Genomic DNA, 25810 nt, shown 5'->3' on the forward strand with positions numbered 1-25810 from the left:
TAATATTAATTTCAAATATACAATGTTGGGTTCAACTTAATATTATTGACCTAATGTGAAATTTGTTGAGAAAATTACATTTATTTAAAGTCAACGTTTCAGTTTTTGCCGTGTATGATCGGCAGCTGAATAGGTCTGGATTAAGATAGATATTATGATTATTGCCCTACAACAAGTGTATTGAGTATGTAAAACTGAGCATCTATGACAACCTAAGTAAATATATCCATGGAGATATTTCACTATTTCACCCATTATGTATGTTCAATACTTGCCCCAATTATTTCTCTGATGGTGCAGGCGTTTCTACCAGCACATTCTCAGTGTCAGTATGGTGTTGGGAGCTCTAGGGGATGAGCTGAATGCCTCAGATATGCACAGTGAGCATCATTGATAGCAGGATGGAGATGGACAGCAGCAGCAGTGGGGGGGGGGGGTTAGTGGATGTGTGTGTAGAGGTCATGGGTCATGCAGCAGAGCAAAGGGCCTGTGATCCAGCTGTATATTACTGCCAGCATTTCAAACTTCCTTTTATTAAACTGCTCTTAGTGTTCCCATTCCCTCGGGGGTGTCAACAAATAAAAACAGTTCAATAGTTTGGGGAAGTTTTAGATCATGTTAGATTACAACAGAAAACAAGTTTCTGGAGTTTTTCTTGAGGTCATTTGAGATGGTGGTTAAAGTCTAGCTTGGATCCATGGTGACAGCAGAATTCCTCACGTTTCTTATCTCGTTGTCGCCATTGGGCCTAAGTGAATAAATGCAAAGAAACCAACCCTTATCTTGCTGCATATGATATAGCAATGTAATTATAGTGTGATTATTTAGCATATATTTTGTTTCATTTTCTTAGCATTTGCATGTATTTGCTGTGAGACAATGCATTTCATAGCATATGTGACTATAGTAAGAAATTCTGCTATCATTGTTGTAAGTAACAAAGAACAGTCAGGAGTATTTCTTACCTTCTCAAGTTGTGCGTTCTGTTTGGACTTGTAGAGGAACTCCCCCACGGCCACGAACACGGAGAGGACGAGTCCGGCAGCCAGCACGATGAAGATGCCCCCGATGTTCTGCACCCCCAGGGCGCTGGCCTCCTTGCTCTCCTCCTCCGGGCAGCCGTTTCCTCTCCACCACTTCTCCTTCATCATGTGCAGCTTCCCCTCCTCCTGAAGCTGCAGGATGGCTATAGTGATCTTATCTCGGTACGGAGAGCCTGAAGGACCAAAACACACGGGTTCAGCGCGAGCAACTTAACATAGAGCACTGTATTGATTATTGATAGCTTTTTCATCTGATTTGTAAATAATATACAACTTTAACATTTTGTTACCTGTAATTGGCCCTTCATAGTGTTTATTTGTCTGATAGTCCACCTTTTTTTTGTTTTCACGGTCAAATTGGAAATATAGCATTTTTTATTTTGAGATGTTTCTATTTGTTTATTTTTTACTTTTTATTTTCAAATGATGTGCAATGCCTTGTTTTATCATGCTGCTGTAAAGAAAACAATTCCAATTTGGGATCAATAAAGTATATCTTATCTTATTTACTACCCCCTGAAGCAATATGGACAAAAGGTCAGCGTTGTTTAGAAAAACAACTGTTTACTTACATAATAGTATATAGATGATATGCTGTTGTTCTTTCCTAAACTCACCATGCTTAGTGTTTGAAAGATTCAGAAACATAAGACCAAATCTCCTCTTGTTTTTCTTTGTACCCACGCTTTGTTCTTATTTTGTAATACCTATGACTTATGGGATTCACCAATGTGTTCTTGTGTTTGCTCTTAGGTAAGAGAGATACACTGAGTGGTCAAGAGCAGTTTGATACAAAAAGACATGTTGTTTTCACAGTCAATGCATGTTACGTAAAACAAATAGAACGTTTCAAATAAAGGAACATATACAATGCAGGAATATCATACAGTCAAATTTAGGTTATATTTTTACATGTAATTAGAAAGATTGGTTTATTGATCACAGACTATAAAAAAACCTTGGGGATGATATGTTTTGATTCAGCTGCTGAATGCGAACATACTGTATTACTCTGTGATGCTTTTATTTATATTTTAAACACAAGTACTCAAACTCAGGAAAATCCAATAAATGCCTTCTTTATTGAACAGTACCTCAATGTAACTACTGCTACAGTTATGCTTCTTACAGACTCATTTTGGTGGCAATGCTCGAGATCTAGCTAATAGCAGACTCAGATGGTTAATAACAATTAATTGTTTTAACAGAATGTTGTTGCATGACCACCAATATGTATCATATTGTATTTACTCATATACAGAAATTAAGAACCTGTAAAAAGAATACATTTAGCAAATGCAGGTATTTAATATTTTTAAAGCATAATAGCACAAACCAAATGTCATTAATCTGTTTTCCTTAATGACTCAGTCTACTGTGTGTTTTAATTACTATACCACATGGTTAACCTTTTAGCGTGCGGTAGCTGTACACAGATCCAGCCTGTTGGGCATTTTTTGTTCTTCATGTTTTTTGCTTCACATTTAGCAGATGGTTCTGGTCTTTGATCATGATTGGGTAGATCTTTTTCAATATTTTTTAAATACTCTACAAAAACACAGCTGTGACTGCATTACATGAGTTTAACTCCGCCACACAAGGCTAAGGCTAAGTGTGGATGTCAAGGGATCGAAAGGCTAGAAAGAAAAGAAACAATCAACTCATCGCATTGAAGCGATGAGATGATACCTGAGGCACGGGCCTTGTTTGATGTGGCATAACTTAAAAAAGACTGACAGGATCAGAAAACTACCCGGATCAACCGTGAACTTTTCCTTAAGCCCCACCTCCAAACCGTTCCTTCACTTCCGGTCTTGGCTTAGCCAAATAAATAGTGAGGGAAAGTTGATTAATCTTTTAGTGTATCTGTGAGCCTAATAATTTAAAAGGGCTACTCAAGCGTTCATTATGTGAACTTTATTTAATGGGAATGGAGTCATTTTGGACTCAATGACGTACTTCTCCGTCGCTGTCCCCTCCCTCTGGAACTCACTCCCACAACCCATCAGAGACTGCACCGACCTTACCACCTTCAAAAAACTTACAAAAACTCACCTCTTCAATCTGGCTTTTAATGTGTGATTGTTTTTGTATTATTTGACTTTAACTTTAGCTATATATTTATTTGTTGTTCCTTTCTTCTCTTTTATTTTTTCTTCACTATTATCTGTAAAGCGTCTTTGAGCACCTGTAAAAGCGCTAACAAATTAAATCTATTATTATTATTAACTGTTGTGTCTGCTCACTTCCTGGGGGACTGGTTCCACTGCCTCCATCACTAAATCATTTATCAGAGAATACTTAGAACATATACTGTATAAAGAATTAAATAAAAGCATTTGATAAAATACATACACTGTAGCTATTGACTGTGTCTTGCTAGCTTTGTTTCTTGACTTGCCTTCCTTTTGGCTGACATACATATGTAAAGAATGATGCATTTTAAAACATTTCTAATGCATTTAGGTCTTACAGTGTTCCTTAATGCAGATAACAGGAGAACAAATAACACTTATTCTTTGTAAAAAGGTTACCCTTTAAATATACCCATTATGTATTTAAATAAGTACATTGACTCTAATTGGATAACTGTTTGTGTTTTTCAAACTGCTTTACATAATATTGAATCAACATAAACTATTATAGTGTTATAGTTGAGTGAGCATTCAGTAAATTCCATTCTGCATTCCAGTATATTTCATTGTTCGTGTTTAACATTATAAAATATTAACGCTAACGTTTTCGCATTATCATTTCACTGCTCCCACGGGCCCAACATCACTAAACTAACGAAGCTACAACACATCTGTGGGCTCATATCTCCTCTCCCTGCATAGCTGTCTGATTAGGACCCGTTGCCATGGTTAATCTGCGCTAATGTTTTCATTTTCTGTTACCTTGGCTTAATAAGTTAACGTCCTCAAAGCGAGCATTGAAATATTCCCTCTTGCCTGTGAGATGTCTGGAGAACGCTCAATGACACCCCCCACCCCCTCCTTTCTCTTCTGTTTTCCCAGCAGCTTCTCCACTCAGGTGAAGCTCTGCAGAACCTTCCTCTGCTCTGCTGATCAAAGCCAGTCACATGTCAAGATCCCTGATTAAACCTGAAGGGTAAATAAAGCCTTGTTAAAAATAAGAAAAAAAGGAAACTTCCCTGCTGTACAGCCGATACACTGTAATCACAATGTTAATGCGGCTCGAATGATTTAAAATACTAATACACCTATTATCACAAACACTTAGGATGTGCTCTCCCAGGAGCACGGTGGATGAAAATATGTTTATATGACAACAGGAAAAATTATCAATTGGCTAGCTCCCGGAGGTGGGAAGTAGTGAAATACTTTGTTGCTGTACTTAGTGTTCTTTTTCTGGTATCAGTACTTTACTCCACTATTTATTTTTCTGGCAGCTTCCTATTTTTATTCCTTACATTTTTAACACAAATACCTGTACTTTCTATGTCTATCATTTTCCAAACATTTTTTGGTGTGATCAATCAGTGAGTCATCGTACGCCTTTTCCAACCTAAAAGCGCGATCATTGTATGTATGACGATGACAATGACAGTATGACCATTTTAAATATAAGTTTGTTCTGTTAATGTAAAGAGAGGTCCAGTTACCAGCTTGACTCTATAAAACAATTGGTAGTTATGGCTTCTTTTTAATTAAGTACATTTTGAAGCCCATACTTCTGTACTTTTACTTGAGTAAAGAAGTCTAGTCAGTACCTCTACTTTATTTCTAAACACGAGTATCTGTACTTCTACTGGAGTGAATGATGTGTATACTTTTGCCATCTCTGCTAGCTCCACTGTCTCATGGATTGGTAGTTAGTATGCAGAGCTGGTTTTCCACAGTGTTATGTAGTGGATGACCCAAAAGACCCTGAGTGGTGACAATGATCAGCCCCCCCCACAAAGCTTTGAGCCGCAGCCCTGGACTGTGTGTGGCTGCAGTCACAAGGCCGTGTTCACACTCTTTAACATCTCCTGTCCTTCATCTCTGCCCGAGGGTTTTCTGCTATCTGACGATGTATTCCAGAGCAAGCACCCAGCATGCTTCAAAAGCATCTATCACCATGGTGATGTTGAATGAGAATTGCACTCTCGTTTAAAGTTATTCATTGCCATCAGTAGATACCTTTCCTTCAACTCCGGAGTGGGACAACAAGCCACTGTGCGTCACATGAATCACTCGCTACGACAAAGACGCTGGAGGCCTTGAGACCGCGCTGGCTCTGCCCGATCAGAACGGATTGAAAGACCTCCACTGAGATACGAAAAACAGGAGCGTGGTGTCGTACAGGCAGGACTGTGCCGTAAACGCTTTGGGAAAGTGTCATAACACGCACTGACACCATCATGAAGTGGGTCTAGTACCTCCTGACCCACTGAGTTAAAAATGGAGCAATGCTGTGCCTTTGCAAATTGCTTTTATATTAGAGTTGTAAAACACACAGGCACACCGTCAGATCCTGCTGTATTTTCATACAGAGAAGCAGATGGCATTACACGGCTGGCTCTCGGCTGTGATACTTCAGTGCCCCATAAATACAGCCTCTGTGCTCTGTTCAAATAACTGATCTGTTAGTCTAGTCACTAAGTCAGAGCGGCAGTGTCACATGATCATTCCAATCCTCTGGTTTCATTTAAATAAAAACCTCAACATCCTTCTTGAATAAATCAATTCCAACCATTTTTTCTACTCTGATGAATGCATCATCACATCCGGACTCAACTACTGAAGCGGCATTCTTGATGCTCCATCCTCCGAGGTCCTTAATGAACTCAAGTGCATCCGTCCTGCTTCCTTGTCTCTCAATGGGTTCAGTTCAAAGTGCTTCTCTACAAATAAAGCCTCCATCATCAGAACAGCTCCCACCTCACTGTTCCACTGCTACAGCTAACTTTCTCCAACATCCTGTCCTGTCTCCACCCCCCAGGGCCAAAAAGCAAACCTGGGATGACAGGATGTTGTCCATGGCTAGAACATGTGTCAACAAGATCAACAATGTTCAGCTAAAGTAGAACAATTAAGCCAAAGATAAAACACATTCATTATGATACATTCTATAATCCTAGGTTTTTAAACTTGAAAGCTGTGCTTTGAGTATGGATTTTTTCTCCTTTGTATTTTTTTGTATTGTCTTTTTTTTTTTTAAACAGTACTTCCATTTTGTTATTGTTTCTAACAAACGTTACAAATCTCAAAACGTCTTTACACACTCTTTCCAATTTTTTAATCCTATACTGTCGGTTTCTGCCATCGTCTTCATATGTGTTTCTACTTTCCTACACACATACTTGTTTATACTCGTTAGGTATGCAATTTTAACGTTTCATGGCTATTCGGGATTAGTAGGACCTAAGAAGTATAAAACCTAAGCATCGATTTTGAACAGGAAGTTGTTTTGGAAAAAAACCAATGTCCTCATATCTGAACAATGGGTTTAATTTACTGTAACTGTAACACAATAAAGTCACCAGTTTATCATAAAGTACAACACTTTTATTTCAATGCCTGAAAAGTCAAACCTATTGGCCTGTGAGAAATGCTGCATACCAAAACTGTTAACATCCAAAATTCAAGTCAACAAAGTAAAGAGAGTGTTGCAGCCTCACTTTGATATCACTGCCAGTAGTATCATAACCAGAGTAAATGGTAAATGGACTGTACTTATATAGCGCTTTATCCAGTCTTTAAGACCCCTCAAAGCACTTTACATACTACATGTCATTCACCCATTCATACAGAGCAGTGTACCTTACTCTAGGACCTAACATTCACACACCGTTGGCCATGCCATCGGGAGCAACTCAGGGTTAAGTATCTTGCCCAAGGATACATCGACATGTTGACTGCATGGGCTGGGATCGAACCCACAACCTTCTGGTTGAAAGACGACTACACTCCCTCACAGCCACAGTCGCCCTAGAGTAGTAGGTTGATGTGAATGTGAGTCTTGTGCCATGTTTCCATTGCTATATAACATATATTTACACATTTGAATAACTTTGACTTTTATTACAGTTGCGTTCACTGTGCAAGCGTAAGAACACATTACATGTCACACACCATGCAGGATTTTCCAGGGCAGTCTTTTTTCTGCAACACATTGGGTTTTTAAGGTTTTTCGGACTGAGACACGGGTACTGGAGTGACCTGATGTTTTTTGCCTTTTAGCGAAAGGTATGCATTCTCTTCCTGTACATGTTCAACATCAGTGTCACGCTTGGCCAAGTCTGAGACACTGTCAGGCAAAATTCGAGGAACTGCATTGCTGTTGGCTAAAGTGAGGTCAGTGAACTGCATCAGCATCCGAATTGTCCAGTTCTTGGTTCGAACGCTCATTCGGTAGTAACTCATCATCCTGTCTACCAAGTCAACCCCACCCATCTTGGAGTTATACTCATGCACATTAATTGGTCGTGTGGCAGTCACATAGTGTTTGTCACTCTTGGACAATCGCTGGAGGGTATCTTCTGGCTGTTCATCTTGAACAGAAGAAATAATCTAAATTGGTTAATTGTCATACCACTTCACCACACCATCTCCCTTGGTAACTGATGCTGAGGCACCTCTTCCTTGCTGTTTCATGGTTTTGTCATCTGGTAGCTTTGACAGTGCTTCAGTGAGTTCTTCATTACTGTACCATTCAGGTATACCTGCTTCTCCAGCATCTGATCTACAGCTTTTATGGTTATGAACCGATCACAGTATACTTTTGTACCAGGATACTGGAGTTTTAGCCAGACGTTCGATGACCAAGTCTCCCAAACCCAGTCCCTCCGAAAGAAGGTCCAAGATAAGATATCTTGGTCGTATTGTCTCTGGAAAAGGAATCTGGGTTGATCCTGACAAAGTCCAAGCAATAAGATCCTATCCTGCACCAACTAATCACCTAATGAGATGCTAAGTATTGACATTATGGGCACCCTACCAAGAAGTCCTGAGAGACACGAATACCTGTTGGTTGTGGTGGACTACTTTACCCGGTGGGTTGAGTACTGTGTGATTTAAACCCAAACCAAGGGTCTGGATGAGGAATTTCCCTCAGTCAAGTGTGAAGGACAAATTCACAGCAAAGCTCGCCAAATGTGGAAAGGTCCCTACCGGGTAGTTAAACAACTTGGACCCCTAAATTACCAGGTTGTTTTGGAGGATACAGGCCAAGATGTGAGAACAATGCATGTCTGCAACCATAAACTCTTCTACCCTAGTGCTGAGGACTTGGACCTCATAGACAGGAAAAGAGTACTGGATATTCTACAGGAAAGCTCTAAAGAGGACTTCTTAGGCTTCCTAGATGAAATGTCAGTGGGAAGATCTGAATATCTCTTTATCTTTTGCTAAATTGGCGGAGGTGTTAGCTGCAGCTCATGTGACCATTTCATCCTGATGCTGACTAATTGATGGATTCCTCTCCGACAGAGCAAGAGAGAATTTGGCTTGGAATATATTTTGTAAGGCATTATATTAAGATAAAACACACAGTTTTAATACTCAAACACAAATGTAGTTGTTTAAATGTTACATGAAGGAAAGTCATTATTGCTCAGAATCTAATTTCACTTATTTTATCCTCGTAGTCGTGATGGGAATTTATGTAGTTATCATCATATGTGCTCACATAAGGACAAAGAAATGTAAAATAAGGACACTTAGCTTATGTGTGAATCAGAATCAGAAATAATTGACTAATCCCAGTTGGAAATTGGTTTTCCATGTTCTATTTTAGAATATATAAACTCGAAGAAATTAATAAAATAAAAATATTATATAAACATAAATTATTAAAGTATTATCTCCAATAAAGATAAAATAAATTAAAATAGATTGTATAAACGTGCAAGATATTTTTTATATAAATATGATACTGCACCCATTGCTTGGTAATAAAGAAGGTGTACTTAAAGTGTCATCAAAGACACTATGCATGAACATCTATTGGTATTTCCTCCTGATTTTCCCCTGGTTGATGGATGGAGAAATGTGCTGTTCTCCTCGTCAGTGCTTAACAGAATATGTTAATTTGTGAGCTGCGTGTGCTTATAAAGCAGCCACTTAATCCTCCAGTGGAGGAAGAGTGGAGCGAAGTGACAGGCCGCTCTGAATCCAGAATAAGACACATAGATGTTATCTGCCAGATCAAAGTGGAGTAATAGCACACAGATCCCTGATGCATTGTCTCTCAATGAAGGAAACCTTTTAGAAATTCAAATGTGCTGCGATGTCTTACACTCTGAACATGTGTATTTTTAGCCCACCTAGTGCTTCTCTTTGTAAAACATCCAAAGATTTGATTTGCATGCTAACACCGGGAACAATCACAAAGAAAAGCAAATAAATATTTCATATATCCTGAGGATTTTGATAGTGTTTTATATTCTGTCTGATAAATATATTTGGCAACCAGTCTCAATTATTTTAAACTTCATAGTGCTATAAATCCAGGCTTGGGGAGTAACTGAATACATGTAATGCCATCACGTAATCAGGATACAAAAAAAGGTAACTGTAGTTCCTTACAGTGACATGATAAAATATGTAATCAGATTCTACCTGAATCTGCTTTATGGTTTTCACTTCTTTTAATTCTGTAGGTGAACCTATATGTTCATACTGTACAATAGTGTGTGTGAACTTAACTGTGTGTATTAAACTAAAATGGAGCATTTTCTGTCGGCTCAGATTTCTGCTTTTTTAAATTGTGTTAATATAATTAATGAAAGGCAGGTTTTCCTATAAAAACATTTTTTATACTAAATATCTTTTCTACACAGTCACCTTGTTCAGTTGTCTTACATAATACTCTTATGTAAAAAACATCTTATCAATATTTATTTTCTCTTGTGTTTTTTGGCATTTAATTTGATATTGAGGTAATCCAAAAGTAACAAAGTCAGGTAACATTACTTTTATAGTGTGAAACTTTTTCACAGGTAACTAGTCATTTTAACGGATTACTTTTTTAAAGTCACTCTCCCAAGCCTGGATAAGTGTTACCGATGCAATCTGAATAAGGAGTTTTGGAATCGGGGCGGTACATATGACACGTTTGATTTCTGCCCATAAAAAGCTCTGAACAGAGCAATGCATTTACTGGAGAAGCTTTATTTAAAACATTTAAAAAAGACAACACACCCTGAATCCTGAGTTTGGGATTACCTTTAATAAGGGTTATCAAATATTATAAATATTAATCTATTGGATTGTATATTGGAAAATAGTAATAGATTTAAATGAACAGTAATGATGGTTTAAATCATAATACATTATTGCAGGTGACATTAAGAATATTTACATACATAAAATAATATCTGCATTTTTCATTAAAGTCCATGTAATGTCCAAAATAAATGTTATTCTGTGTTAATAAATCGCTTCATCACTTTCCACTGTTTCATTTGACATATCAACATCAATGATTCTTTCCATAAATACCCCCCAAATAACATGAAATGTGTGCCACTTTCCCGTGTTATTCCGCTCCGGTAGCAAAAAGCTTGCCAGCCATTAACCCAGCTGTGTGACGTCACACGTGGCAAACACCAGCCCCGTCTGGATTGTTTGTTTTGTATCCTTCCGCTATTTTCGCTCAACATATGTGTAACCGGACCTCGCTAAACTTTTTTTATCTAACAATTCATGATGGGGAAGCGATGTGTAATTGTGAGCTGTGAATGTTTCCTGATTGCTATAAACATTGATCATGGGTGCTGGAAGATTGTGCACAAAACTCGGGTCAGAATTAAGTTACTACAGGTGTTATGCCAGCTTGAGCTAAATGTCACCAGAGTACAGTGAACTTGCCTAGTGACTGAAATATATAAAAGTTGAAGTGAAATAAGTAAGGCCAAAAATGAATTACGTCTGAATATCTTTATTATTTTTACCACTTTTAATTATTTGTGGGCTCGCACATATACCAAAATAGACTAATGTACACTGCAATAAAGATAAAATGTTACAAGTGAAAAATTAACAAAAGAACCCTTTTTTATTTATCAAACAGTAAATTAATACAATCTTACAAATTTGCGATTTGGAAAATGTTGTTTTATTTACATGTTTCTTTGGAAAAATAATATTGTAAATGATGTACTTTGTAAATTATTTACATCATGCGAAACCATTTTAACCAGTTCAGCTGCATGACTTATGTCAAATTACAGATTTGGCCATTGAAATCCCTGATAGCGGCCTCCCGGTTCAGGGTAAGTCTTCCGTATCTCGGTTACAGCACATGCAGGCAGCGGGATTCTGATTTTTGGGCCGAGTACACCCCAGCACCAACGTACAAACTGTCGATAAGCTGTATATCGATACTTCCTAATGAAAAAAAAGTATACAGATTATAAATATATTTGGAGAAAAATAAAATGTTATGTAGTACTATTATGTAGCAATGGTTACAAATTGGCTTATAACATGATATTTGTATTTTACTTGTACAAAATAAATATGAGGTTTTACATGACTGCTTGACAGAATCATAGACCTCTTATATATTTCCTCACATGTGTAGTTGTTTCTTTTCCCAAGCATACATTGAACTTGCATACACAGAAAAAATAAAAGCCAAGCTGTTTTTGACTGCTTGAAAGAGTTTAATGGTATCTTTAAAAGTGTACCATATCTGTAGCGACTAAAAGTATTATATGAAAGCAAAGCTGCAATAGGCAGTTGGGTCAATCAATATTTACTTACTGGTGTAGTGGGCCATCAACTGCTCTGTGTTGTTGTTTGTATTGAAGATACGCTATTTTCAGTGTCCAAACACTGAGACAGCCTTCTCTAAAGCCTGGGTGGCTAATAATGCACCTTGGTTTCTCGTCGGTGTCTTCTATCTGGCAGAGTCCTGCACGGGTCTGATTTTCAAGACCCGCTCCCGCCCCGCACCCGTGACGTGCAGTACCGAACCCGCCCCGCTACCCGCACATATTGCCAATTAGTTCTGCAACCCGACCCGACCCGCCGGCACATGATCCGCAACCCGACCCGAACCCGCATATATAGGCCTATAAGCAGTGACAACGTGCAATTATTAACACACGCAGTTGCATATTTGGCTCAAAAAGCCTGGGATGTTGTTTATTTTCTCCATCTAGGATGACACCAAAAGCCTCCCAGACGTTGGATTTCGCTCTTGAGGAAGAGTTATTGAAAATGCTGTATTCTCCCCTATAGAGAGCTTCACCTCAGCCATTCAGAATGTGGTGCGCTCAGCAGCAGATAGATGCACTGCAGAGGTTATGATTATGCTCGGTAACGCGGAGGAGAGGTCTGAGGATTTAAACATTAAACTAAATTATTATTGTTTAAATATATTTATTATGCAACACCCGCAACCGGACCCGCATCATCTTTGTTTTACCCAGAAGCGAACCCGGAAAAAAGCGTTTGAAAAAATACCACCCGCAAATCACCTTTTTTGCGGGTCACCCGTCGGGTACCCGCGGATACCCGACCCGATGCAGGACTCTGCTATCTGGTCAGTAGGTTGCAAACTGTCTATTTGTTCCATCACCTGCCAGATCTCTCTGCAGCATACACATTCATCTGCAGTGGGCATGCTTTCACAGCATTGACATGTACACCTGAATATTGTACATAACATTAAAAAACAAAACAATATCTGCCGGACGTGTGAGGAACAGATGACAAATTAAGATCGACATTTAGTGCAGGTCAAATTAAATAAAACAGAATTTACCATTCAGTATTGCCGACTCGAGTCTCGCCGGCTGCGGAATCCGCTTCTCTTTCACAAGTTTCTGCCTCGTTGTTCGATTGCTGGGCAGGAGGCTCGTACTTATAAGGCAAGATGCCTTGAAGTGAAAGGCTAGCTGGTTCACTCTCTACTTCTGTAACTGTATCCAGATAACCCACCGAATCTGAGCTTGAATGATCGCTGTCGCTGTCGCTGTCTGAAGTTATCGCGTTGCTTGCCATTCGGACTGATTTGATCAAATGGCAATGTTTGCCACGTGTGACGTCACCGCTCGTTCGGGAGTGATCGGGGGCGTACTCGGCAAACTTCGGAACCAACATCGGTTTTTAACGTATATGTCATTTAATTATGACGAAACTTTAAACATTTTTATTTATTTTTATTCTGGTGATATCTAAACTACATGTTAAAAAACACCTGTGTTAGATGCATTACATGGCCTTTAAGACTGTGTTTTATAATTTTCAGATATGTAATACTTGTTTTGTGCTACAAATCAGAAGTTTGCATTCAAAAGAAATGATTTTTTCACATGCATCAGTAATGTCACTTTTCTTATGCCTCCTTTTTTCGGTCATAATTGTGAATTCTCCTCACTGGTCTGCTGTCACATGTGATTCCAGACTCTGATTGATGTGGTGTCCATCAAACCTGGGTCATACACACTTAATGGAGCTTTATCACTCATGATGTGTACTGTCAGCAGTACATCCCAAACAGGTACTGCACTCGTGTTTTTAAGAATGTATGTATGCGTCTTCATTAAGTGTGAGCTCTCTGTCTAATATCCTTTCATTCTCTCTCACACACACCCCAGAGTGTGCCTGGGAGGTGGTAAAGTGATGGGAGGCTGTGGGTTAAGGTTTGACATGGGGGAAGTCGCCGCAGGTCACAACGTTGGAGATGTCCTATTTCCCCAAAATGCTCTCCCGGCTTCCGGTTTATGAGGCGAGGCGGAGGCGCCTGGCGGGCAGCAGCAGAGCGGCTGGAGGGACCGTAGCCTGCTGACACGCAGCACACACACTTCCCCCTAACACTGTTTGATTAATGCAGCTTAATGAAGCTAAATGAAGATTGATACTCATCAGGGAGAGAGAAAAAGAGAGAGGAGGATGCTGCATAATGCATTGCCTCCTGAGCAACCCAGTCTCACGGTATTTCGTGTTATAGTCACGAAATGTATTTAATCTATTGATTCGTGTTCACCAACACGACTTTCGCAGTTTTTTCGTTTAAATAACGATTAAATAAAAGCTTTAACACGAAATGCCGTGAGACTGTGTTGTCCTGAGACTGGAGCAGGTCAGAGGAGCACTATGGCTGCACACCCTGCACACTGGGCAGATTACAGATTGTGGGACAATTCGTTACCATGAACACACTGTAGTTTATTTTGACTCAGACCATGTCCTTCGATAAAGTGGTGCAGGATTGAGTCGTTAAACCCTGAAATGAGTTAGCAATTTACCACTTGCAGTTCCCTCGCCTTGAAGTTACAGATTTTGCTACTGTGAAAAACTGTAGTTAACAAAAGCTGAGCGAGATATTCATTTTTTGTTCCACAGCACAAAATACGTCAGTACATACACTACTGATGAATGTCTAAAGCTTCTACGTCTCATAATAATTTGCTTCAAGTTTCTCGGTTTCTATTAAGTGTCATCACGGCAAAAATAGCCACCTTTAGCTTAGCGGTCGCATCTTTTAGGTGAAAAGATGCGACCATGATGTAGCAATAACTACAAAAAGTGGAGTCATTCACTAATATATTGCATGTTGTTGGTTTTGGTCCTTTCAAAAGATTTCTTCAAAATAAGAAGAATGGAGAATAACTTAAGCCTTATCCTTTAAAAGGTTGGAGAAGCGCCTCCTGAGACAGCAGCAGGGTAGAGGAGCAGACTGTGGCTGCCCACCCTGTTCACAATAGGCAGATTAAAGATTTCTGTACAGGCAGTCGCTGCATTTATGTGTGAAACAGCGCATAAACACGGTGTCATTAGGAAAGTTGGTAAGAACACGTTTTAACACCCAGCTTAGGGGCCTCTCTCCTCTACATGACATCCAGAACAGTAAACACGGCCAAAAACAAAAGCCTGAAGAGAGAAAAGAGGAGAACTAATCCAAGCTTCAAACTCCAGACTGTGCACGAAAGACATTCCCCGACCTGGATCCCAGCAGACAGCCACGCTACTGTCACTGGGTCTGATGCGAGATATTGAATTTTCCGTGTTGACAAAGGAATATATTGTTATCTAATCTGGTTATTTCCATAATAACAAACACAAGCAGCGTTGGACATGGTCAGGTAGTGTAGGTGGTTAACTCAGGGCCGATGGAGGGTTTTACAACTGCCACTCCCCAATAGTTGTTTTGGAACGGCACTTTATGTGGCGGCAAACACGCCAACTGAGCTGAAGTGGGTGGGTGTAGGGGTCGATTTGGAATTTCAGTTTCACCGGTTCCCATTTGGCCCTACAGTCACCTGACTTCCTGTGCACCTGCACATTATCCCCTTTTATTTTAAGCTTGTATTCAATTATATATTTACATTTCTGTTAGTCTTGGATGGATCATTGTATGTCGTTATTTGTCATGAACAGTAAGTTCTGTTTCGCCATGCCTAGTCCGGATCAAGTCTGGAAAAAATATATTGTCTGTAGTGTGCTTTCTGTCGTTCATTTGTGTCTACCCTGATTCACTACCTGTGGCATTTGTTTTGTGGATTCAAAAGAGGTACTTCATAAACGAGTGACTTCTCTTGTCTCACTCGGGATCGTCTTTTCATTTAACAACGCCCCTTCATGTTTAAACGCTGTCCTGAGAGTCAGCATAAGCTGCCAGCAGAGGTTTCATGTAGTAAACACACCATTAGAATGAGCTATGACTAACAGCTGGGAGGTGATCTCAGTCTGTCCATTACAGAGCAGAGGGAGCTGCCATGAGGCGTTCGCTGAGTGCTGCGGCTCTATCAGCGCCCGAGTGCTAATGCAGGCCGACACCTACTCTCTGTTCAAGTCAATGAGATATATGGTAAATGGCCCGGCTACATGGGAATACAGGCTGCATATGGTAAAGGGTACTAAAAGGGTAGGATTAGCAATTTAAATACCTTGTTCTGACTGCCTGTAAACGGGCCACCAGGGAGTAATGATGCTAACACCGCTCCTTTCTTCGGTACGGACAGTCTGTGCGATGCCACAGGCCAGCCCCCACTTTCACTTTATTACGCTCACCCTTTAAAGCTACCTTTCTGTCTTTCAGTGACATGCACACATTGCATAAGGGTAGATATAGTATATAGGCACACACGCAAATGCATGCAGGAAATTGCACACACACGGCAGCAAACCTTCAAACGGAGCACATCAGTCAAGAAATGCAATCACCCAAAGCAAATATAGCCTACCTCCACTGTTTTCACACACAGCAAAACAGTCACTCAAATTACCTTGTGTGGCTGACCAGCGGAGCATACACAAACAGCAGCACGACCTTGCCAACACTCACAGTCCCAGAGGACATCTCCCTGATTCGTCACGAGGAAACAGCCACCAGATATCATCTATCCTCGGTGTAGACATTACAGAAGGCAGATGATGGTGATGATATTTGGTTGTTGCCGATTATAGATTTATAGGTATAAATGTGGCCATTTTCATATCAAAATGTCTGGGTATTTCATTATTTACTATGTTTTATTCCAGAAGTGATCACAACAGGGCCAAATATGCCAGGCTGTGTTTTGGACAGTGTTGGGACTAACGCGTTACTGTAACGCAACTACTTTTTGCGGTCACCAATAACGTTACTAGTTACCTATTCCCATTAAGTAACGCCGTTATAGTTACTGTGATTTAAATGGGTGCGTTACTGCGTTACATTATGTGATGGAACTGAACCGAATCTCCCTGCAGATGTAACTTACAGGCGAATACAGCGATGTCCTCTCACAGCACCATGGAAAAGTGAAAGTAACCAGAGAGGAGTGATGATTGGTTAACGCGGGGTAACATTTCAGGGTAAGCCAATCAGAGAAAGAGTTGGGCGGGTCTTGCCTTATGGGGAACATACACAGACACACAAACAATTGCTAATGCTAACACACACACACACACACACACACACACACACACACACACACACACACACACACACACACACACACACACACACACACACACACACACACACACACACACACACACACACACACACACACACACACACACACACACACACACACACACACACACACACACACACACACACTATGGCAGATGCAAGTATCAGCGAGAGCAGCAGCGCATTTTCAATTCGGAAATATAACCACTATTTTCAATTTGTGGGGATAAAGGACGCACAAAATATTACGGTAAAATGTAAACTGTGTGCAGGACAGAAAGCATTGTCCACATCGAATAACAGCAATGCCAATCTCCTGAAGCACATAACTAATGTACATGGGGCTATAGAAACTAGTCGCCAAAGACCCCACCGTCTCAACCACCGGCAGTGACCCAGATGGAGCAACACCATCTAAACAGCCAAAAAACGATTCTTTCAAATCGCCACATGTCACCCAGAGTCAACTAAATAGATTGCCAGGTATCTTGTTGAGGACATGCTGCCCATCGCAACGGTCGAGTCTGTTGCCTTCAGAGAACTAGTCAGAAAAAACAACACAAAAACTTGTATTTGTATTGTTATTATTTTTAAAGTAAAGTAAAGTAAAGTAACTTGTTACTAGTTACTTTTATAATTTAGTAACTAATAAAGTAACTTCCACACATTCGGAGAACTGCGGGTCCGCGCCGAGGAGTAGCAGCCTAGCAGCGGAGATTCTCTCACCACCGGACTGGCTTCAGAAGAGGCTGGCTAGCTGAATAGTGTGGGATCCTCGGTGCAAGCCGAAGGGACTATTCAGTGGACATTTACATTTCCGAAGCATCTGTAATAAACATGAACAGAACATCTCCTCCTTGAGTCCAATATTGACTGTTTGGGAATATCGGAATCTTGGCTAAAACGGTCGTAACCATCCACTCTTGTATCTATGTCAGGATATAATTTTAGGAAGGACAGACTGAAGAGAAACGGAGGGGGTTTTATGTGAGAAATATAAATATAAACAAAACAAAATAGAAAGAACTTAAAACGGATCGGGGATAATCACAACTTAAAACAACTAATGGATCAACCAACTAGAATAACCAAAACCTCCAAAACTATGATAGATTTATTATTTACTAACAAAGCTGACAGAATAGTTAAAACCTACAACTTCCTGACTGGTCTTTCTGACCATAATCTTGTTATTTTTACCAGGAAACTCACAAAAAAAGGTTCTTGGCCACACCTAAAACCCCTGACTTGGTTTCTCGCTTTATCCCCAAAAATCTGCAACAACGTTTTATGGATGCAGTGAAAATTATTGATTGGGGGGACACTCTCTCCTCTGGAGATATTGGTGAAAACAGTAATCTTCCTTCTCAAGGAGAGGGTGCCTTAGGCACAGGAAGGAACATCATCTTCCCTGGCTGAATCTACAATGCAGGAATCTAATGCAATCTAGAGACCAACTACTAAGGCAGAGCTTGAAATCCGGACTATCCACTGACAGACAGAAATTCTCTCATGCTCGTAAAAAGGTAACTCAAACAATAAGACAGGCCAAAGCTAAGTTTTTCATCAATATAATTGAAGGTGCGAAAGGTAACGGTAAAAAACGTTTGGCAAATCTTAAATAAACTATTAGGTAAACATACCAAACAGGAAAATAATGTTCTAGAATAAAAAATAAATGATGCCCTGATAAAAGACCCTGCCGTGTTGGCCAGCTCTCTTAATGAGTATTTCATAAATAGTGCATTGGACATTACAAAGCTCTTCCCGCCATCTGAGGTCTCACCTAGCCCGACTGTGGATACAAACCCCGTTTTTGACCTGGAGGAGATCACAGAGGTTGAGGTAAAAAATATAATTTAAGGGTTAAGAGGTTCTAAGGCTAGGGATGCAGATGATATAGACACCAATTTTATAAAAACACATATTGACGGTCGAATACAACCAATTACTATGCTAGTGAATCAATCTATAAGCACAAGGGAAGTTCCATCATCCTGGAAGGTGGCCACGGTGACACCGATCTTTAAATCTGGGGATAAGGCAATGATGTCCAATTATAGACCTATCAGCATCCTCCCCTGTGTCTCTAAAAGCTGCTAGACACCAAGCCGATTATCGAAGTCGATAGGTGTCAGGCCGTCGATGAGCGTTGTGTCGCCCTACTCAGATTGGTGTGTATTGCACCGTCGTGTCTTTTCGGCCGTGCCGACACCTTCCGCCAAAGGCCGTCGGCCAAAGAAATCACTCTGATTGGCTGTTCAGCTTAGCGAATCAGTGCATGAGAAGCGAAACGGAAGTGAGGGACCCTATTAAGACTAACTATTAAGAAGGCAAATCTGAGATTTAATTTAACTCCAGCTCTCGACACAGGTTCGGGAAAGCCCCATGAGCTTCTCGTTGTAGATGGAAAATGGAACGCACACGCTATCTGTTGTTTGTTTATATCATGCAGTATGTTCTTGTTCTATCGGTGTATCACGCAGTCTGTCTTCCAGTTGTTGTCTCTTTTCAATGACGAATACCGCTGCCTGCTGGTAAGGAGAGTTATTGCCACTCACGCATGTGCAGTTCGTACGTGCAAGTTGGATGTCGGCTGAAGTCTTTGCGGTGTGTTCCAGTGCGAAACATGGCCAGGACGCAGAGACGTGAGGCCACGTTCCGTCGGGACGTGTTCTTTGGTGTCAGTTTGGTGTCAGTTTGGTGTGTAAGAGGCTTTAGATAGCTGAGAAATGGGTGCCAAAACTAATCACCAAACATTTAGATAAATGTTTCGCTCCACTCCACCCAATGCAGTTTGGTTTTCGTGCACACCACTCCACTGAGACAGCTAACTGTGTCTTTGTGGAAAAGGTTAAATGCATGTTGGACATGAGCCCTGCTGTCTTCCTTGATCTCAGGAAGGCATTTGACACAGTTGACCTCCTAAGTTGACCTGTAAGTGCTCCTTACAAAGCTGACTCATTTCAATTTTTCGGCAGTTTCGATACATTGGTTTAAGTCTTACTTATCGAACAGAAAACAGTATGTTTTGGTCAACGGTGCCAAATCCCCCTACCTTGTCAACTCTGTTTTTGTTCTACAAGGTTCCATTCTTGGACCGTTACTTTTTTTCTCTGTACATTAATGATTTGCCTAATGTATGTCCTGAGTTGAATGTGCAAATGTATGCTGATGATGCGGTCATCTTTGTACAAGGGAAGAACACTGGAATTATCTCATGTTGTCTCTCTAATGCTTTGGACAAGGTTCAACACTGGCTGAACAACATTTGCTTACAGTTAAACCTAAAAAAACAGTATGCATGATGTTCACTCAACGACCAGTCAAAATCGAAGGATCCAACGTGTTTTTAAACGGAGCAGAAATAGAACTAGTCTCCCACTTCAAGTATCTTGGAGTCATACTGGACTCGAACTTGACTTTTAAGCAACATATCAAGAAAGTACCAAATAGCATTAAATTCAACTTGCAACATTTTTAAACTGAATAAAAAAGCAGGAAAACAACGACATGCTGACTGCAGTAGGATTCGAACTTGCTATCCTCTGATTCGAAGATCAGCGCACTGAGCCACAGCCTCCCTACAGGAGAGCTATCAAGGTGTTTGACAGAAAGCTAAATTCATACCACCACTGTACCATCCTTGAAAAACACAATTTCTTGAGCTTGGACAATTTTAAGTCTTTTAAGAATATGTGCTTTTTTTATAAATGTTTACATGGACTGGCCCCCCCTCCCTGAGGGGAATTCATTCACAGAAAAGACACTGGACCATTAAAGGCAGCTGATTGTGGAATAGCCTCCCAACTGAGATACGGGATTGTCCCACTCTCAATAGTTTCAAAGGTCAATTCAAAGAATGGTTGAGAAACAAACAGACGTGCAATCACCGCTAAATGCACTTTAATACAGGGGTATCTCCTCTTGCACTTTATGTAGCTCTTGTATCCTCTCTGGCACTTTATATGTCGTAGCTGTTATATTGTACTGCAATGTGGTAAATACTTGTGTGTGCTGCTCTCGCTCTTTTGCACCTTTTGCATATCATGTATTTTGTTTTTGCTATGTTTGTAAAATGTAAACTTCTTAAATGTTTTATGTGAGGGACTGTGGATGGAAATGAGCTCAAAACTAAATCTGGCACTGTTACGCTTGACACATTTTAATGTTTTAAGTATTCATTACTGTGCATTGTCCCTGCCAAATAAACGATTAAATACAAAAATACAAAAATAAAAAAAGTAAACAGAAGGAACCAAAGGCTTGGAGCTGAGAGCCAAAGACAGGTTACAGAAGTCAGGAGGTATTGAGAGATTCAAAAACGTATTGAATATTGTTGTTTGTGGTCTTGCATGGGATTTCTTCACAATATGAATAATGAAAAGTAACTTAAGCCTTATCCTTTGAAAAAGTTGGAAAAAATTGAAAGAGATACATAGTGCTGACTCATATTATAAAAAAACAAGTACAGAAGCTTTTGCTGGACCCAACCAGATAAAAGCACAATGTAACATGTCTGGTTTTCACAACAATCAAACATCTGTGTTGAGACGTTTTTGCTGCAGGTGTTACAGCATATATCAGCAATGCTATAAATCATCAATACTATGTATTGGCATAAGGGTCACAAGTTTAACTGAGGCTTCATCCTTTATTTCCTGTACTATGTTCCCAATGTATTTGAAGTAGGTATTGAATAAACTAGAAGCATCATTTATGATAGTCTTTCCGAGTAGTTTTTCAAGCTTACGGTTTATTAGACTGACATTTAATGAGACAGCATATTGCTCAAAAGCCCTGTTTGCAGGGGCATAAACACCATAATAACTATTTTACAATCCCCTCTCTGTGAATGAATGTGATTACGAGCGGCCTTTTGCGTGATGTCATCATGTGAAGTTGTCTGCCAGTTATAATTCTGTAGGCACTTAATGATAGTTTTTGTTTTCACTGGGTTTATTACCGGATTATGACAATTTACTGCTAAGCCCCGCAATCAAATGTTGCACCTCTGAACGCAGTGTAATGTGCCACCTTCCTATTCATGCCTGTATTTATGTAACACTGTTCTGTCAGCCAGAGATTTTCTCTGCTTATACTCCTCCTCACGGGTTACCCTCTGGGATGATTAGCAGCGTAAAATATACTAGAATAAAGTTAGCCCAACTTTTGGTTAACAAGAAAATGTTAAACATTTTATATAAATATGACAGTTTTTCTTAATAGACATCAAACTAGGGTACTACAACATTACTGCATTATTATACATTGCTACTACTTGATTAAAGAATAGTATCCAGGGTTGTGGTTAAATAAGAAACACATCAAGTGAAACCATAACCCATAAACTTTAGTCAAGTTTTTTGAAGCTCAATTCAACTGCAGACAGGCTGTGGCCTCCACTTTCACTGCAATGTCACAAATGTAATATAGGCTTCCTTGACTTCATCGAAAACATTTTTTTAAAATTTGAGAATCGTTTTGTAGAACAGGCTCTTTGATAATACAGTGTTCAACAGCTCTATTTTCAGCATCAACATTAGCTAGACAGTCTTTAAGTCTGACAAGCAGGCCACATGAAGTCAAAAATGTGAAATGGAAAATAATGTTCACACGTCCAATTGATACATTTTCTCGGTTTGGATTAGATCAGATCTATTTCCCTATTTAATAAGATCCATCTGTACGTCCAACCATACATACAAAGATCTACATTATACCCCCTTTGATCGGAACCACATTTCATAAATCCTTTCATTTCAAATCTTGAAATTAAATAAATTGCTGCATTGTCAGTTCATCATGATATGTGTCGACTGTTATGTTACATGCAATGCATTAATGCTTTTAAGCTTGACAATTGTAGATTTATATCTAATCAACCTTTGTTTTTATTGATATACTGAAACTTAGACATGTGTAACCCTCATAGTAACAGCAGCATAGCCCTGGGAGCCGTGTGAGGATCAGGTTGTTTGCGTACTGGCACCTTGGTCGTGCTAAACAAGCACGTGTGCAGGTAGTCCACACTCGTATTATGTTATTCATCCATTCAGGACTTGAACTTTCCGGTTTCCAAGCCAAGTCCCCAAAGACTGAGATACTGATGCACTTAAGATAATCATGATGCAAAAACACATGAAAACATATGGCATATGCAAACTCATGAGATTGTACACACTCAGAGCAACATAATGTATTCACATAGCAGCCAGTGGGTCAACTTGGCTCCTACGGATATATAAAGGACCCAAAGGAATCACAATTCAAAAAGGACATCCTGCTGTTGCCTGCAACATCTCATTACAACGCATAACTGATGATAGGTTAATGCATATGTAGGGTCTGTTACAGGCATTAGCTTTAGCTTCAGGAAAACATGTCATAACTGCAGCATACGTACCCATTGGGGTGCCCACCCCGTAGGCTTTGGAGTCAATGAGGCCTCCGATCTGCGTGAGGTTGCAGTTGCGCTGGGTGGCAAACTCTATGGTGGTGGACTCCATGAGGAACGCGTAGTCCGAGGTGAGCACACGGTGGATGCCCTCCTCGATGTCCTTCACCATCACCGAGTGCCTCCGACTGCTCATGAACTCCCACATCTTATCATACGTGGAGATCTTGGTTTTCTGTGGGGAGACAATGGCATTGTGAATAAATAAATAAACCCTAAGATCATCGTCACATTTGTATTCATTGTAAAAGATATACTGAGTTTCCATAAATGGAAAGTTCTATGCTGGAGGTTAATGAAGAATTGTTTTTGCCTCTGCAGTTATTATGTTCAGAGCGATTTTAGAAGCAGGCGAGGGCACTCATTTACATACTGCCAATGTACGCAGCTCTATCAAAACCATTTGCATTTCAATTAATTTTCCAAATTTCATTAGGAAAACACGTCATATGCTACAGCAGAGCTCTATGCCTTCTGTCTGCCTCAGTCATTACAATGGTTGAGGGGAATATAGAAATAGGTTGTGTGTTTTCTGTATGACCATTCATCTCTCTGTCTGTGCTGCTGCTATCACCTATAGTTAGGTTCAGCAGCGGTGTTGTCAGCAGCCGTGTGCTTCACTTTCTACACCTGTAATCACGGAGAAAAATCCAAGAGCGCATTACTCTCCAGGGGAGCAGATTTGAAGGTATTTTTGAAGCCATTTGAAACCTAATTAAGTCACATCTTCAAGGTCCTGCCCACCATTATTGTTTGTAATGACTTTTTGTGGCTGGTCGATATTTTAGATCAACTGGGTGATTTGCCTATCAGAATCTTTTGGAGTCACCCTTGACAAATCAGGCGATTGAGCATGCAAGCTTTAGACTGCTGATAAGGCGCGAGCAGTGGCTGTGAATACACGGAGAGCCAGATTACCACCTACACTCAAGTCAGGCACCGAGCCGAGGAGGGCTCCGAGAGCTGATTGCACTCACAAGAGATCTTTGAAAGCGCAACGAGTACACACGAGGAATAGCTGTCAGACCAAAATAGTAAACAAGTACAAGAAAATCCATCCATAGCATTTCAGAATGTGCTACATCCTTTTTAATTGATCAGAATATTCTAGCAATAACAAAAAAAGTACTCAGTGTTTGTATGTCCTGTCCTCTCCTTACACAATTTCTCATTTCTGCTGGTTTACCTTGTCCTCAAATTGAAGTGGCTGAATGTAAGCATGCTTTCACCCTGTAGATTTTACACATGTATTAATAGTTTTCCTGTAACGCAGTCACTGTTCTCAAGAGCTGTAAGGCCCCCAGCTGTATGTTCGGCAGCAGTGAGTCATGTGGGGTGATGGGGAGAAAAGAACAAGCCAAAACCCCCATCAGCCTGAGTTAGATCAACATGGTGGTGAGTAATACTCTCTATTACAGTTTGGGTGAACTGTTGCATTGTGTTTTAACTGGTTCATGTCATGTAATTGCTAACACTTATGACATATTCTGCTCACCTTCAGGTTCATATCTGTATTTAGTGTCTTTACTGGGACATGTCTCCATGCTTTAATGTTCAAAAAGTTATTTAGTTTTCCCTGTACTGCAGCACCTCTTTTCCCGCTCTGTCTGAAACCAGACCCAAGTCTGCTCTGATTGGTTAGCTGGCCGTCTCTGTTGTGATAAGTCAACCGCTTAGAGATGTCCCGCTCCCGCCCCTTAGCCTATCACGTACAATGTGTGGAGCGCTAGCCAATAGAAGCACAAGTTGGATATTGATGTCACTGTGTTACAGAAGTAAACAAAGGAATCCAATGGAGGCCTTTCAGACAAGGGGGGAGTGTGTGGTAGAGAGTCTCCCTCTGGAGGGAACACAGGGATTTTAGCCTTTGAAGACCATTCACGTGCACAAACATAACAGACTACACAGGAAAGGGAACACCCCAAAAACCATAATAGGGCCTCTTTAAGATTGACAGAATATGGTGTCTTATCCTTTAATCCTCACGCTGTATACCTTGAACCCACAATATTAAGAGAACTCTGTTGTTACATTTGCAGATTACCAACATCAGTCAGATTAAAAACAATAGGGAGGCTTCATTTTTAGCAAAGTTCCCAAAAGCAATAGTCAGCATCCCCACTAAAAAATATCAAACTTGTATTGGTTTGTGCCATCCCACATCACAAGGGACCAGCACTGGGAGATAAAGAATCAGCTAAATTGGGGAGGTGAGGTCCTGCAGGTCCAAAAGGATACGAAAAAACAATACCCATTCTCCCAAAATCAGCCTGTTCAGCTGCTACCATCTGGCAAGCCGTCTTTCCACCAATCTACAGAGCAGATAAAGGTTGCTGTCAAATATAAGTCCCTCCATTTTACTATCATTTTGGTCAAGATAATCGTTCCTTGTTGGACATTGATCACTTTTAATATGTCATCCCTCAGGACCAACATGTAAAATCACAAC

General features: G+C 40.2%; 1 protein-coding gene across 1 annotated transcript in view; it reads right to left on the bottom strand.

Moving 5' to 3' along the window:
- The window catches only part of LOC307047203 (glutamate receptor ionotropic, kainate 2-like), a 344882-nt gene that overhangs the window by 16868 nt on the left and 302204 nt on the right, over positions 1–25810 (bottom strand). Inside the window, 2 exon segments of the mRNA XM_079693992.1 lie at positions 966–1216; positions 23311–23536. Coding sequence (XP_079550118.1) covers positions 966–1216; positions 23311–23536 — 477 coding nt within the window.

The sequence above is a fragment of the Notothenia rossii genome (assembly GCF_949606895.1).
Source record: "Notothenia rossii genome assembly, chromosome: 7".
Lineage (NCBI taxonomy): Eukaryota > Metazoa > Chordata > Actinopteri > Perciformes > Nototheniidae > Notothenia > Notothenia rossii.